Source organism: Nothoprocta perdicaria, unplaced genomic scaffold (assembly GCF_003342845.1).
Source record: "Nothoprocta perdicaria isolate Ctin4 unplaced genomic scaffold, notPer1 scaffold_82, whole genome shotgun sequence".
Classification (NCBI taxonomy): domain Eukaryota; kingdom Metazoa; phylum Chordata; class Aves; order Tinamiformes; family Tinamidae; genus Nothoprocta; species Nothoprocta perdicaria.
In genome coordinates this window covers 615,000-632,461 of record NW_020456110.1, presented here as the reverse complement: position 1 = coordinate 632,461, position 17,462 = coordinate 615,000, and the positions used below count along the sequence as shown (strand labels likewise).

Here is a 17,462-nt window from a genome sequence, read left to right as displayed (position 1 = left end):
TAAAAAAGCCAATTTCCAGGTGATGCAAATTTGTGCATCAAATCTTGAACGGTTCTGCTTAACCCAGTCCTGCTTTCTCTGGTAAGGATTCATTTGAAAAGTTCTAATTCTTTCAAGGATAATAAAAATACAAAATCCATGCCAATATATTTTAGAAGCAGTAGTTTTGACAGATTCTAAGTTGATAATAAGGAAGTTAACAATAAAATTTGAAAATGAGTATGTATGCAAATATTTACGATCCCTTACCCCCAGAGTATCCCTCAGCAGAATACAAAGGTTGGCTACAGTCTAGGYAGTCTGAATGAAGTTCTTGGGTTTTAACTCTGCAAGGAAGCTTAGACATAGCTTCATTTATTAGCTTTAAATCATGGGACGAAACCACACATTTTAAAATGTTTATTTAGGTTAGGACATCTCTTCTGAAGATATGTGCGATATTTTCAATATATGCTTTCCCCATTCCTTCAAAAACATTTAAGCTTTGAGGTAATACAGGACAAAATACAAGAACACTTAAAAAATAAAAGCAAGAGACAGTAAAAAAATTTTAGGCAGGATAAATAGAAAAAAAATATTCTGTCTTCCTTTCCCTGCTAATAGTTTCAACATAATGCACTTCAAAAAGCAATATAATCAAGTCACTGAGTCCAAAATTAAGTACATTCCTCGAGCAAAATTGACTTCAAGCATTCTACCCAAGCGGGACATTTCAGGATTGGTCCCAGGGAAGCAGCAGGGAAGACAAGCAGGGACAGATCATCCCATGTCCTTCTACCCCATATACTGAGGGTGGCAGGAGTAGGGGGTGAGAAACCAACCTCCCCTCTCCCCAAAGCCCTTTGTGTCTTTCTGGCTCCATGTAGGCAGAAGGCAGCCACTTTCTACAGCAGCATCTCTGTTCCCACCTGTCTGCTAGTACTGACTTTGCCAATACTACCCTATCTGCTTACAGGAACCTATACCAAGGGAGACGGGTAATGCCAGTGGTGCTGTCCTGCTGGCCCAGAGGGCTCTTTAGGCTTGAGGAGTGTAATCCAGAGACACAAGGCACTTGCTGTGAAGGCCTGAGATGGAAACTGTGTGTTTAGAAGACTGTCACTTGCCCACTCAACAGGTAAGAGAGGGAAGGTCCTCTCCTCGGGAACCTCACTCTTCCTCTCTTGAATGAGTCCAAAGGAACTCTGACTTAAAATGTGGCATCTTCTGGCACACAGGAAGGTTTTTCCTTTGGGAAGAATGATTCCATTCTCTTATTTTTATGCTATACTGGAAGACTGAAATACATGAAGTAACATAGTTTTACAGTAGCAAAGATATGATCTGGGAATGACATAGGCAACAGAGGTTATAGTTCTTAAGACAGAATGAAAATAAAAAGCTAATCAGAGTCTTCATCGTCGAGGTATTCCTCTGCATTGCTTAATGTTCGCACTGCGTCTGGAAAGAAACAAAGCATCCTCTTAATCCAGGATAAAACCATACAGAGCCCCATACCTGCAGTGTGTGCAAACCACCACCTGAGCAACCCAGCTCCTCTAAGGTTTAGGGATGCTGAGCCCAAGATAACATGGGTGCTGCGTCTGACAATCTGTATCTCAGAAACAAGGCCAGGACAGTAATGACGTTTCCTATACTTGTGACTCAGTCTGAAGGGGGAAGCACAGTAAAAGCAAATTTGCTGCTATTATGTTTYTCCTCTGTGATCTCCAGGAGCCATCTCCTGGTTCCCTGGAAGCTCTACAGCACAGCTGGAATATTTGATTCTTTTCTGTATATAGTACCTATACATTGGAAAGGAAAGGATAGGTGAGTTGACAAAAAAATTAGTTTACTTATGAGTGCTTAATTAGCAGTCTTTCTCTGCCTAAAATCCAGMATATTCCATCTATTCTCTCTTCTCCCACTTGTTTGCATAGCTTTCTTTTGTGGAAGAAAAAAGAACAAAACAAAAACCAAAATCCTTCAGATTTACTCTTCACAAAGATGCCTTGGAAAGGCTTTTTGTGATAGGTGAATGATTTCCTATATATCTTCAAAGGACTGAACTCCTTAACTGTAAGAGTCCTGAGGAAGGGTTGCTCATGGACTTTATCATATGTATACTGCATTGAGTATTATGTTGTACTGTTGGAAGCAAGGGATCAGTCATAGTCTTGCAGAAGTATATTCAAATACCGTATACAGTCAATAAGACTGACATAACTCTGAATGTGTTAACTACCCTACCCTAGATTTCGGAAAGACAAAAAGTGACCAAATTTTAAAATTGATTCATTGAATTGTTTGATAAAAGAAGTGTAGGTATAAGAAAACAAAGGGAAGAAACTGTAAACATTTGTGCTCAAGAGGTCATACTTCAGGAAGGGACAAGTAGTATTACTTCCATATCATAGGGCACAAATGTCAATCTTGCTGCATTTCTATGACAGTATTTTAAGAACTCTTTCCGTTGTAGAAAGTGCCTTAGCAGTCACTACCAGTGAAAAAATGCTTAAACACAATTATATTTGTGGCTGTGAAGTAAGTTTCTTCAGAACGACTATTTTACAGAAGGATTATGCAGAAGCAGTAGCTTAATAGGAACTCATTTGAAACTGGGGAGAGGAAGACTTTTGAAACARGAATACAAGTACTTTGAAAAGGAAAGATCAATTTACAGACTCATAATGGAAAATACTGAAATGCAGCATCAAGCAACTGACATGAGAAGTGAATGTAGATAACAAAAAAACCACAAGACAATTACATCGCTTAATASGGTCACAAATTATAGAAGACAAAATTATGAGATAATAACAATCAAGAAATCTAATATTGAAATTGCAGTGAAAACACTACATGAGGGCAAAAAGAAAAGATAGTGTCAGAGTATCACAGCCTGGTAAGAGATTAAATTTCATCTTGTCCTGTCACCTGGTACTGGAACATTCTTAGTCTAATACCTCTATTAGTTATATGAACATTTCATTTTTCTGACTCTAGGAAGCTTAAAATTAGCTATTTAATTTTTTTTGTCCATCTATTTTATCTCTCACCAGGCTGTGAAGTTTCTCCTCTCAGGAACTAACTAATATCAGAGAGAAAAAAAAAAGGCAAATAAAGGAAACTTATTAGTCACAGCTGCTTTCTTCAGATTCAAAGCTGAGGGAAATAACTGATCAAGGTCTTCTGGGCCTTGGTGCCACTTCTGCTAAAAAGCCAGGTAGTACCTTCGCTGCRGCCGTTCTTCTTGGCCCTCTAAAAGGCCTAGATATTCCACCATGTTATTTCTGTATCTTCCTATCACCATTATTCCTATCACCATCCATCATTAGCATTCTCTCTGATCTCATGTTCCATGCTAACCCTGCGCTGTTTCCTAGCCTGAATATCCAACTGATACAAGTTGCAACTCTGCCTGTGTTTTTAAGTTATTTATCATCTAATGTGTAATTCACTCAGGGCTTCTACCCCAATTTCAGCCCTCTGAAGGCTAAAGGAAACAATGCTTGTGTGATGGTGAAAAATTCAGTCTTCTTTCAGTTTTTAAAAACAGATTGTACCTCACAAACAGCTACTGCACTTTTAGGAGAGAAAAATGTGAGACCGTTCTGATAAATAGCTGAAAACGAAAGCTTTTTCATTTTATTTCTGTTTCTCACTCAAGTGGGGAGACCTAACTATCAGAAAGAAAACCAGGAACAAGATGTAGATAAAAGAGGCTCTTGTGGTAAACTCGTTTAATTTGGAGGCGTAGACAGACAGAACACATCACTGTCTTTCAATCCTGGCCCTCGCAGTACATTGCTCTTATCGGAAGTTTTCGTCCTTGCTTTCCTCCTATCCCACTACCCCAAAGAACCCTGCTTCCATTTCCTCCACTTTCCACTATTATTTGCGCACATTCTGAACACTTTTACCTCTCGCATAAGAGAGAATTTTGTACTGAGYCTTCAACACTGAGTGCGATATACCACAGACCTCTATCATTACTCTGGGGACTGCTACTTAATCTTTCCTCCCAATACTGCTTTTAGACCATGTAGCACCAAACATTTTTTTATKAAGATCAGCATGCTGATAACTTGATACATTAACTGCCCTCTAAAAAAGAAAAAATAAATCAAAGAACAAAAATCAGAAGTACCTGCACTTTGTTTCTTCTTCAGCAGGGAAGCACAAGCTGCATTGGTTGCCATGTCCAAAGCCAGTTTCTTCTCATTGTTTCTCAGATCCGTTCTTGCCCCTTTGTAATAGAAAATTTCCATCATGAATCACTTGGCTACTCTTAGATACTTCTTGATGGCATTATCAAAAGAGTTTCAGTAGTGCAAGTAAAACCGACCAGACTAATGCCCATCTGTGGATACATACGAAGCAGGCCAAAGGCTATGAATGCTCACTGGCTGCTCTCCCTGCCCAGGAAGCAGCTCTCACTGCTGTTCTGTGGTGAAGTGACACATTTTGTCTGCCAAGCAGGGTGATTATTCATCTCGACAGATCTGAAATCTGCCTCCCAGACAGCTTCTAGAATTTTCTGCAAGCTTTACAAAATCAGGCAGGTGAGCTAGCTAGGGGTTGTACCTAGGTTGTAGGAAAACAATTAAAAACATACAGATTAAGAAACATTCAGAAAGCTAGTCTGCCACACAGCTTGTTGAAATCTTGTTGATGTTCTTTACCCTTTGCCAGCAGCACCTCTACAATATCAGCATAACCCTTCCATGCAGCTGCATGCAAAGCTGTGTCTCCCAATTTGTTCTGTGAAGTTAGAGGGAAAAGCAACAGGATTAAAAGACAGCAAAAAACTCTCATCTTGCACCAAGAGTAAATAACATCCCATCTCTAGGGTAGGAGTTGTACCTGCTGGTTCAGCTCTAGGCTTGGCTGGGTGAACAGGACATCCACTATATCTACAGGGAACATGAAAAAATAAAAGGAAAATTACTATGTTCATAGTATTAATCTTATTTAAGATGCAATGAAAAAAAGATCTAATCAGTTAACAAAATTTGACTACAGCAYGACTGCATAAAACAGAATCAATGACTAGGAAATATTAAAGCATATAATACCTCAAATCTCAACTTTTTTTTGGTCTTATCCTTCCTCCCACTCTATTTYTAATTATCACACTGATTAAAATGGCTGCTTTAGTATCAACTACAACAGAACACAACACTTGACAGATCTGAACCTCCCACCAGCTTTTAACTTTTCTTTTGGAAAATGAGAATGATAAGACAATCCTAGATTTATTACTCTGTACTCTGTCTAACCAGTAAGTCAAGTAAATCAGAAGACAGTCACATCATATGATTTTTCTCATACCTTTATGCCCTCCGTGGCATGCCCAGTACAGAGCTGTGTTTCCGGCTTTGTCTAAGCCATTGACCCCAACTCGGTTATCCAAACACTCTCTCAACCAGCTTAGGTTGCCTAAAAAACAAACTCTTTTTCACTGACTTTATCTCTGAAAAATAAACAATATAATTTAGCTCTCTCTTGGAATGCCACACTCCTCCTATGAAGTTATGAGGAGAAAAGGTGTTTGGCAGCAACATTTAACTTGTAAAACAACCAAATGATACCAGACATCTCTTCTTCCCTTCCAGTAGGACCTTTAGGCTGCTGTGCAGCTGACTGGATGAAACCAGACATATCTGCGGCAGACTGCCAATCCTATTAGGCTGTACATGAATTCAACTTCTGATGGGTACAAAACTTGACCAAAAAACTTGCTCAAGATATTAGATAACCAAAACAAACAACATGCCTCTTTATTTTAAATATGATTAAGGACATTTTAACATAAAACAAACAAATCTTTCTTCAGCATTACACAACCAAAGTTCAAACTCACCTCGTTTGGCAGCTTCATGCAATGGGTTATCAATAGACTCAGCTTGTTCTGCCACTGAAATGAAACAGACAGTAAACTCTAACCAGTTCTGAAATCAAACAGGTATTGGATACCTGTATGGAAATAAGACTTAGGGTTTTTTTTTTTTCTGGCCTAGCCAACATTACATATCACATTTGAATGTGAAGGGGATTTACAAGTACTAGAGTACTTGGATACACTTTCATTTCCAGTGTATTAGAAAGAAATCCAGAGAAGAATCTGTGAAAACTTCAAAAAACAGTCTCAAATTCATCAGCGGTTGCAAGTCATTATGAATCTGACAAGTATCCTAGTTGCTCCCTTCCTTTCTTTTTGGGCACTATTTTTGGGCACTTTTGGATACTACTTTTGGGCATTCGCACAACTGCTGGTCTGCATGGTGATAGCTTTCAAGCAACAGCTTGCACCTGCAGTTATCTGTGGATTACTTCTRAGACATATGTGAAAAGTAACTCAGTTCACTGTCAACAGGCATCCTATTTATTTTACAGAAGTTTTTATTTCCCCTGTAAAAAAAATCAGAAGTCTGCAAATTAAAACCAAATTTAGTGATAGGAAAATTGAAGTTCAGAAGATATTCTCTTCATCTCACAAACTTTAGGTTTAAGGGCAGGGAGGGATTCCTGGTCACTCTGCTGCTACAGCAACAAAAAGACACTGAATAGCACCATGAAACAATTGGAAGTGGGGCTCTGACATGGAAACTTCCTTTTTAAAATGTCATTTTAGGTAAAATCCTGTGACTGCTATGGGTATGGGCAAGCAGGACAGCATCCACTCTAAGACGAATAGGTATTCTCCAAGTCCTTGCTCTACTGCTTTTAACGGCAGTAGGCAAACWCTGAGAGGGTGTGTCTCTGGTCACAGAGTTATTACAATCAGATGTAGTATGGCCTACTCAGATCTTTTCTTACTTTGATGTATATTCCTCACATAATGAYTTATAATTGCAAGATTTCACTTGTTTATCTCTTTAATTGCAAGTAAAAAATGCAAATGCTACAGTCTGTTATTTCAGGTTAACAAAAGTTGTGCAGAGACCAGAATCCAAAAGCAGCACTGGGGAAGCTGGTCCCAGAGAAGTTATAATAGAAATGGAACACCTTAGTCATACCGAGTAGGGCTTATAGGGCACAGCAAAAAGCATTAACATTAATCTTTGCAGATATCAGTATCTCAGAATCATTAAAGTAATTTTGTCCTTATAAAACTATTATTAAAACCAGCAATAAGTAGTTTGAATGCAGGCAGAAGTGATTCTGGTTCTAATTTACCAGTGCTTCCATTCATACCCTAGTYTATTTTTATTTCTTCTTCCTACATATGCTCATTCTGGTCCAGCAGATGSAGCACAAGACTCCGGCATGAAATCAGCAGTTTCCAGCCTGCCTACATCTTCCCTGAAAAGGCTATACAACAACACAGGACAGTGCAGTGTTTCAAAAAGTGCAGGAACTGGACTGAACCTGGGCTGTCCTAAGACTGTCAACATGGGGAGGTGACTTTGAGTGGTTTTGCACAATGTGTCTAAATCAAAAGATACACTTACATGCAGTAAATATGCAACCAAGAATAGAACCTGCATTGTGYAGCAGTCAGAACATCTCTGAACTGCTTTGGCACACAGATACACTGCTTTTATGTCCCCAGTACTCTAATTCTAGTGCCTGCATAGGCTCCTGTTCTGCTCACATACAAAGTTTTTGTAAATGTAACACACTAGACTAAAACCAAAACGAAGTTCCAAACTTTTGCTCAGGTCATTTTTAAAAAAACAAAAACCCCCACAAACACTCCAGAGATTATTTTTCCAGTTGATTCCAATGAAAACACACTAACAGAACCAGTGAGTTGCTGTATTGATATTAAACATGGCATACTGTAATGTCTACCATAAATCAGAGCATAGATAAGCATATGTAAACCCTTCTCTTAGTGCACAATCGTGACCACCTCTGGCATAGGGCCAGAATACAATCAGTCTGTCAGTCACAAAATTTCTTTCCACRCAGTGAAATTTCTGAGAAACTGCATCATAGAGTTCCCTTCATGGATTTCTACTGACACAGCTCACCTAATCGATCTATAGATTAGGGCAGGGAATCATGTAACTGCTACCATAATGTTTCCTATTGAGGAAGGGATGGATGGATGCAAAGCCATGACACTGATACTGAAACACTGCAGTTTTGATGCATCGTGACACTGCTATTCTACCTACATTTTCTGAGAGGACTTGGCAGAGTTTGGCTGAGTTGCCTGTACTCACAGATTTCCAAAATTATTTTAATTGAATCTGGAAAAAAAATTATTTCATCCCAACAGGTCAAATCTAAACTTTTGCCTTTTTATTATTATKTCTACCTACCTGCCTGCTTAGGCAGTTTTAACTTGATGGCTTTAATAAGGAAGCATTTTTCTTTTTTTTTTTTTCTCTCCTTTCTTTCGATGGCTGAACACTTTTATTAAGAAGCTACAACTGGCAAACAGAAAAAACATATTTCGTAGTGGAAAAGGTCAAAGGAAGCTCACAGAAGTACTCGCAATCTGCTCTTCCTCTCTCATTACAGATTTGACTAAAAATTCCAATATTGATTATCTATCTCTGTAAACAGTCAGATGTTGCTGTACCAGGCATTTCTATTTCAAAGCTATTAAAGGCCGTGGGTATCCACCATTAGGTCTCTCTATGAAAAAAAACAACATGCAGACTGAAAGAATTCAGATGCGAAACAACTAATGAGAAGATATTAAGAGCTGAAATGCATCCACTAAGGGTATAAAAATATAATGCTATCAATTTAGTATTCAGTCTCTAACACAATTCTGGATACTCAGAGATTAATTCCCTCAAGATTGCAGGCTACACTCCTAAAACATGAACTTGCTGAACTCCAGGCATCTGTATAAAGACCGCAGGCTGCCTGAACATAAACAATATACTGGTGACTAATACTGAAGAATTAGAGTATTTTGAAGTACTCAGAGTAAAGTATTAATATTGTAATCACAGTCTTTAATTAAAAAAAAAACATTATCAACAACTTTCACTAAGCAACTTCCTTTTACTGAGAGTGATTTTACCAAAGGATAATATTTAGACATTACCATAGTTGCTTGGAATGAGTCCAGTTCTCCCTTTGCAAGTTCCTTTCCACCAATTTGTATCACTCTGGAGAGAAAGTGGTAAAGAGTTAAAAGGAATAACGCTGCATCTCGCATATAATTGACCTATATGGGATATGTCAGACTCACCATGTCTGTGATGTAAATGATATCTCCTTCTTCAAAGTACAGTTCATCTGGCTGGGAAAAAAAAAAAAAAGTTAATTTATTGAATTTATTAAGTTCTAAATGCATGTACCCAGTCAAAAATACACCSAGAAAAGCTGAGTACCTCAGTAATTCTTTCAAAATTACAATAGCTCAATACAATAGTTCAAATTCTCCAGAAAAATAACAACTGCTTGATAGTCTTTCATACTATTGGCAAGTCAAGCTACAACTACCTTTTTGGATCTGTGACCCTTCTGACAAGCCAACAAAAAACTGTAGCCTTTCCTACAGAACTCTGCAACAAAAACAGTGAAATACAGACAGTGTTGGCTCATTTCTTCCCTTTTTGGTTGTTCCCAGCTCATCAATCTCTGTACTGAATTATCTTTGCTGCCTTTGGAAAGATGAGTGCAGAGGCAGGCAAGGGGAAAACACTGAGTCTGCTTATCAGTCAGATAAGCAGATAGCAGATGTGATCAGTTTCTGGAGGTAATTGTTAGGTGCTTTTCAAAAGAGATGGTCTTGAGGAAGGAGAAAGAACAGGCAGTTATGGACATGTTTAGGAACTGAGATTCATGAACATCAAAGGCTTTTTGAACTGAAACTGCAGTATAGCAAGTCTGACAGGGAAAACCAAGCAAAACTCAGGAAGATTTTATCACAAACGTGATTAAAGCCCAAATCCTAAAATCTAAAATATACTTACCGTTCTGGGCTCAAACGTATACARGGCTCTGAACACTTTAACCTGCCCTAAAAAAAGGAAAGAAAAAAAAAATCAAGTGTCAATATCATGTCTTCTAATCAAAAGAATATCATGTCTTCTAACAAAAGAAACAAGATAAAATGAGCTCAGGAGAAGCAACTGTCTTGCAGAACTTCAGCTGAACTACCAAAATACATTCAATAATGTTTTTTCTGTATTATTTTATTTTACATATCTGAAGTCCTGGGTAAGTAAGTATTCTATACCATTCTTATATTCCTAAACTTGTAACCCATCTGGACAACGCACTACTTGGTCTATACTTAGACCAGGCTAACTTGTATCCCCAGGGATGCCAGCGAAATTACTGCCAAAGTTTGGTACCGTAAAACAAAGAGTCTGCTTACACAGAATCCTGGAGAAGGTATTAAACCATTAAATACGGGGAGAATTGAGTGACAAGGAAGTTGGTGCTGTTGACTACCCTAATACCCCACAGCCTTCCACAAAAAGAGTGATTGTTTTAGAACGGTAACAATCTTAGTTAACAACTTAATCTACCTGCACTGCACTAATAAAATGAAACTTCATTTGTGTTCATTACCTCTACAGCAACAATGAACAGAAGTTGAAGCTAATGTATCCTAAATCTAAGTGTTTCAACATAAAATCTTGCAGCTGAGGCTGGCAGGAAGTAGATTAAAAAGAGGTAGAAGAGACRACAAAACAGGAACAGAAACAGAACGGGTTGGGCGGTAAAGGGTAGTCGCTTTCCTCTCTCCTCCCAAGAAGCTCCAAGCTTTTAAATATACGTCAGAGAAATGCAACATGGAATTGCATAGCATACACTGTGACACCTTTAACCTTTGTTTACTATTTTTTAAGTTTTTTTTGAAGTACAATTCTAGAGTAGAAGAAATTGAACACAAAAAAGAAAGAAGAACAAATATTAAAACGAACGATGGCAGAAGGCAGAAAAACTAAGAAATGCAGATATTTCTGTGTAGTGACTTTTTCCTATAATAATGTATTGCATTTGAATTAACAGAATTTTCTAAAAACATCATATTCTTAAGTGGAGGAAAAGAAGAACAAAAACATTCTGAGAAAAGAAYTGTTAAGCTGTTGCTTAAATATTAGCTAAATTGGCCGATCTTTCAATCTATACAACAGAAATGGAGAGTTACTTCCCCAAGTATCAAGCTATGGTATTATGAGACAGCACRTTCTAAAGTCTCTTGCCATGATAAAGCACAAAGTACAGATCTATAAAGTGCTAGTCTCGTTCATGGTAATTTTACAGCACTTTCAGAGAATGACAGAATGGTTGAGGTTGGAAGGGTCCTCTAGAGATCATCTAGTCCATTTAACTACATAAAAAGTAAATTAAAAGCTCTGAAAACAGATGCTAACATTTTGGATTTAAATAACTTAAATGAAAACAGATATAATCTTTTGCTGGTGTTGCTCAGCAAAGTCTTATTGAAACCATGTTCTTATTAGGAGATCACATTTCTAACAGTCCAATTCCATGTTCAGCTATTTCGACCATTTGGTTTCAAATAAAGTAATTTGAATGGAAATGKACAACATTATGAAATAAAATGTATAACAAATGGAAATATCAAATGGTAATATGGTAAACATCTTATGAGATGGAAACACAGTGAAATGTAAATCTGCTACTATCCTTGTAATTTCTGGACACRATTTATATGGGAGTTTAACACTGATGCTTACTGGCACTTCTGAATGAGCTTTACAAACATTTCTTGATAAACAGACTTAGTCAGTGCTGTGCTTAGGAGCTAAGAAAAAAAAGATGTGAGCACTTTATATGGTAGTAATTTACATTTTTAAATACAAAAATCTCTCTAAARGATTTTAAATAATATAATACAGGGAAATGGAATATGGATCAAACTAGAAACCCTGTCTTGCAAGTACTGACAAATTAACTGGGCACACACGTAGATGAAATTGCTTGAATAGAAGCTACTCTTATTCAGTGATTTACATCTCTAACCATGTAAAGAAAGTCACAGCTTTTGTTTGCCTATATCCATTGTGATTAAAAAAAAAAAAAAGTCAGAAAGAGCTTGATGATGCTCTCCTGTTTCCTTTTCCTATACTCTTTCTAAAGATAACCATTTGTAAGATAGCTGTGTCATGGGGAAATAATAAATCAGCATTGGTCTGAACTTAGCAGAGTTGACTTACTGTACCTCTTTAGCATTTATTTCTAGAACAAAATAACTGAAATACAGAAGATGTAGGAGGGTAACCTTCTGAAAAGATAAAGAAAATGGGGGAAGAGTGCAATCAAACGTCCCACAACATTTTTTTAAGCATTAAACTTTTTTTTAAAGCAGAGTAACTCTCTCTGCTTTTCAGACCCATCTCTTAGCCACAAAATTATCTTTTCTCTCCTCATGGAATTTGCATTAAAAATTTACAGAATACCTAACAAACAGATAAGTTCTTATACTGAGCAGACAAAATGCATGTTAGCATACAGATTTCCAGTAAAAAATTCTCCTCAGAAACGTCTCAGGTAATCGACTCAAACTAAAGATTCACTCTGATCAGTGACATGCTCCTGCCTTATAAAGCAATGTCTTTATCACGTTCATTCAACTAACCTCACTCTCTTTGAATTCTTTTGAATGACTTTACTGTAAATAAAGGTAAAACACTTTTATCAGAAAAGGAAGTGGGCAACTCAGATTTCTAACACTGCCTTCTCCCAGTTAAAACTTATTTTCCTGAAAGTGCATGGAAGTAAAAAAAAAAGATTTTATATAAATATAAAAAAAATTGAAAAATGCAGCCTCTGGCATTTGCTGATCTAAAAGCATCACTATCATGCTTTGTAATGTGAAGTTGAAGAGAAAAGACAATTTTGTCAAAAGTTTACAAATCTCTTGCCTCCTCCTAACAATTCTGAGGTTTACTTTTAATGGCAGCATCATTAGTGGAAAGTTGTTTTCAAAGACATGCTTAGTGTTTTCTCAACAAGGAGTTACTGTTTCTCTCCCAGTGAGAGAGAAAAGAAACTCTTTTTTTCCACCTGCCCTATCCTGTTCTTTCAATCAAGTTTCTCTGTGCCATTGTAGACACTGGCATTAAGATCTCCTCTTCTGCTAAACTTGTCACCAAGTGGCACTGGAGTGAGGCTCTAGAATGCCATAAAATCAGAATCAGATAAACAGCACCTCAAGTGTCAAAGCGCTATCAGTGCATGTAATAGAGGGAAAGTGTTGTGGGAAATACTGTCCAGGCATGGTTTTCTACACGTAAATTAGCAAACTTCAGATCTATCAGAAGTCACAAGCAGTCAACCTCGTCCTGGGCCAATATTCACCCTCCACCCTCCCTTCTGGGATGCTGTAAAGAACCAGTCGAGAATGAGAGACTCTCTCTAGCATAAACCTAGCTATACATAGCTAATTTCAATCCTCAGCAATAACACCTTGACCAGAATGAGAAAAAAATGTACAAGTTCGTAGGTGGAAAGAGAAGCACAGTTTGTATGTTTCATGGTGTGTCAGTTTCTGCAACTTCTGCAGATGGARGAACAGCAGAAACAACTGGGAATGAAATCATCTGAATGTGTATCAGAGCTCATATGTGTATCAAGAGAAAGTCATTTCAGTCTGACCTCACAAAAAAAGCACAGAGAGTATTTCCTCATTGTTGGTCTAGGACTTTCTGAAGAAAGAACACAATCTGGTAATGCAGCAACTAAGAGATGAAAAGTTTTGGTACAATTTTTTTGAAAACTAAACCAGAATTACTTGGACGATGCTCTTAAGTAGCTTTAGTTAAGGCAGCTATGTTCACACTATAATCTGAATATCTCTCAGGAGCTGTGGCAGTTTTATTAGCAGGACAGTAAGGTCACATCGAAATAGGCTCGTCCAGTTTTTTAGGAAGTGGAAAATAAGGTGCTTCATATCCAGGCCTTCAAGTAAGATTAAAAAAAAAATAGCCAAAATACATTTTACAGAAACAGCACTTAAACTTTGGGATTTGAACTCAGGAAAGTGTTATATATGCTACACATTCTCTGGCCTCCCTTCTTCTCAATTGGAAAACCTTTAAACTGTACCTTCTTAATACAGTTAAGTATGTAAAATGTGTCTATAAAATGTGTGATTTGTACACTCGKATCAATTAATCTTTCTCTCTGGAAAATTTAATACTACTGTTTCTCCAAAAGTTGTTGCTACTGCCTGTTTAAAAGCCTAAAAAGCAACCAGATATGGAACACTGCTCAGGCTGACGACTAGCAGGAGCCAATGCTCCTTGTCAGGTTTGAAGAATTTTATAAGTAACTTTTTAAAATAGGATTAACATTGGGCACAGAATGCTTAAAAAGTTGATGAACTCTGTAAAGAGCAATGCAGTTTGAGACACCAACAGAGCTACTGAAAGATGGGAGAGGAAATTCTACACTTTCATAGTGCTGACAAAGACAGTTTCAGCGATTTTCAACTCCCACTTCACTCATTTGAATCCCCAATAGCAAATCTAAGTAGAAAATACTGGTAAAAAACAAGAGTAGTAAAACAGCCTCAGCAAAAAGCAAAGCTAGGGGCTTGCTAAAAGCCATTAAAAAGAATACAATCCTTTATTCAGAATCTGACCATAGACTACGATGCACAAGCACAGCTATTGACAAGTACATTAGATGACTGTTAATAGATGTTTAAAAGACCTCTTTACAGCTAAAGTTGTAATGGAAGGTGGCCATGGCAGGAATACTTGAAGAGTTTCCTGTCAGATAAAAACTTCTCACTGTCTGAAGAAAAATGCATTTAATGTAACAACTACTTTTCTGTCCTTGATGCCTTTTTTTTCCTACACATTTTTAAAGAACTGTCAGTCCACTGAACTATAATTTTCCAACACTCCTTGGATAAATACATTCACTGTTTTAGGAAGGGTGACTATTTATATCACTAAAAATACTTCCCAATCACAAGCTAAATCACCTTTTATCTACACTGCGCCTCCCCTCCCTCCCCATTCCCAAAGTATTAAAAGACTGTGATTCTGTGACTACAGTAGCCAGTGTCTTTCTTAAATTTTAACAATTCACTGGCAAAGTAAGAAGGTTTTCTGTTCCCTGACAAAGGCTATAGRATAAATATACTATACCTGGATATTAACATGTTTTGATCAGACACACTGAGAAGACAAACAACCGCAGTCTGAAAGCTACCACTACAGAGAACACAGGGTTATCACAGGATATTTGGGGTTGGAGGGGACCTCTAGAGATCATCTAGTCCAGCCCCCTGCTCCAGCAGGGACACCCAGAGCAYGGGGCACAGGGCRGCATCCAGRYGGSTTKGGAAGATCTCCAGARAAGGAGACTCCACAGCCTCCCTGGGCAGCCTGTGCTCTGTCATCCTCAAGGTCAAGAAGTTTTTCCTCATGTTCAGGCAGAACTTCCTGTACTTCAGTTTGCGACCTYGGCCTCTTGACCCGTTGCTGGTGAACAGCAATAGTCTGGTGACAACAGTGTGGCCCCATCCTCTTGACACTCTCCCTTAAGGAATTTGTACAACCAACGCAGACCCCATGTTGTCTTTAAGTTACTACAGGAGATGGATAGAACAATTACAGTTTTATAGGAATAATTAATGTAAATACAGAGCAAACAAGATGAACATGCCTTAATACAGACATATTTCCACCTAGCCTTTAAGACAGTCTCCTCCTTAAAATTTTTGAGAAAATACAATAGCCTCCATGAGACTTTGTCTATTCAAAAATATTAGATATTGTGTTGCCAATTAGATTCACTGGCAAAATGAATCACATTACCCTTAATATGATCTGATAGCCACTACCAAAAAAAGTCTTGCTTTCTTCATCCTTCAGCCATTTTTTTCTGCCCTTTCCTTTTTCGTCTGTGTCTTGCAATCACGTGGTAAACCAGATTGGCAAGTTGATTAGACAGAAAAATAATCYACATTAAGAGCACCAGAGTACTGACCCAACCTGCCATGTTGTCACTAAATCCAATGGTAAACAGAGAACGAGGTAACAGGGAATCTCTCCCTTTGACGGCAGACTACATTTTATGAGATGAAATTAGCACTAAACTGCACCCTAGCAAACCAGGAAGGGATGCCCCATGTCTGAAACATCAGACCAGATCTAGCCTCATAGCGGATGTGTATTAAATAAGACTATAGCCTTAACTCCTTAAGAAACATACTCCTAAGCAAAATCTAACTCATCTTTTTTGCAGAACAGAGAAGTCAGATATCAAGTTCACTGAAAAAAAATATATTTCTTACATATATGGATGCTAAAAGCTACACCATCCCTTCGASAAGCCGGGAGATTTCCTTACTATGAGTTTTCAGAAAGAGACTAGAACAGCAGTTCTCGCTCTATTTTTTTTTTAAATGAGCCCAGTTTTCAAGAAGGCTTAGAAAATTGCTCTGAATGCAGAGTTTCATCCTACAGTGACTTTACTCTGCTTCACCAATTTTCACTTAGGTAGGCAAGTGACTTTTCTAAACCGGGTCTGCAATTCCTTCATTTTAAACAAATTAAAAACTTACTTTAGAAGTTGCCTATTTAAAATGCTCAAGTATGTTGTGTATTTAAGCATTCTTAAAACATACAGGCATCTCAAGGATTTTTTTAATGGAAGAAAGYGCAAAAATTCGGACCTCCTTAAGTGGTCAGAGAGTCCTATTTCAGGAACACGAGTCACCTGACCTACTTGACCACGTTAGAAGTTTCTTTGGCCGGAAGTAAGAACTGAGCCCGTTTAAAAGACATGCCAAAACGTTACGCAGCAATGGCACTGCCAGGCTACGCCCCGCACTGCCCAGGGCCCCGCTAACGGCTCCGCGTGGCCGGTAACGGCTCCGCGCGCTCCAGAACCTTCGCCAGGATCGGGGCGGGGGGAGGAGAGCACTGACAGCCCGAGCCGTGCTCCGCGCCCTGGGCGGAACGGCTGAGGCGGCCGTGGGGCGGCGGCCCGCTCCGGTTCGGTTCGGTGTGGTGCGGTGCGCGCACCCCTTACCTGGCTTGGCCGGTTTCGGAGGCGGCTTGGACATGTCTGCGGGCGGCTCAGCTCGGCCCGGCCGGGCTCGCAGAGCGGTGCGCGCCGCGGCGGGCAGCCAGGGAGGAAGCAGGGCCGCAGAGGGGGGAGCGCGGCTGCAGCGGCGCCCCCGAGCGGCGGCCCACGCGCCCGCCCGGCGGGGCGGGGCGGGCCGCAGCGCAGCCAATCGCCGTGCCTGGCCAAGCCCCGCCTCTCCTCCCTCTCCCTTCCCCCCTCCCCGCAACCAATCAGAGCACGCCGCCCGGGCGAGGCGGGGCGGGACGAGGCGGGAGGTGCGCACGAGGCGGCCGTTGGGGGCGGCCGTTGGGGGCGGCCGTTGGGGGCGGCCGTTGGCGGCGGCCGTTGGGGGCGGCCGTTGGGGGCGGCCGTTGGGGGCGGCCGTTGGGGGCGGCCGTTGGGGGCGGCCGTTGGGGGCGGCCTCTGGCGCGGTGCGCGTGGGGTGTGGGGCGGTGGGTGTCGGTAGCCCCGCCGTGGGGCTGTGGCAGAAGCTCCGTGCCGCC

General features: G+C 39.5%; 1 protein-coding gene across 1 annotated transcript; it reads right to left on the bottom strand.

The window, feature by feature from the left end:
* Positions 1–465: 465 nt before the first annotated feature.
* Positions 466–16,998, bottom strand: OSTF1 (osteoclast stimulating factor 1). Its single transcript, XM_026052004.1, has 10 exons — positions 16,924–16,998; positions 9,870–9,916; positions 9,143–9,193; positions 8,996–9,059; positions 5,846–5,899; positions 5,314–5,421; positions 4,846–4,895; positions 4,665–4,743; positions 4,130–4,228; positions 466–1,440 (listed from the first exon to the last, which is right to left on the bottom strand). The coding sequence occupies exons 1-10, from the start codon at positions 16,955–16,957 to the stop codon at positions 1,382–1,384; spliced, it is 645 nt and encodes a 214-aa protein (XP_025907789.1). The 5' UTR covers positions 16,958–16,998; the 3' UTR covers positions 466–1,381.
* Between the last annotated feature and the right edge of the window lie 464 nt (positions 16,999–17,462).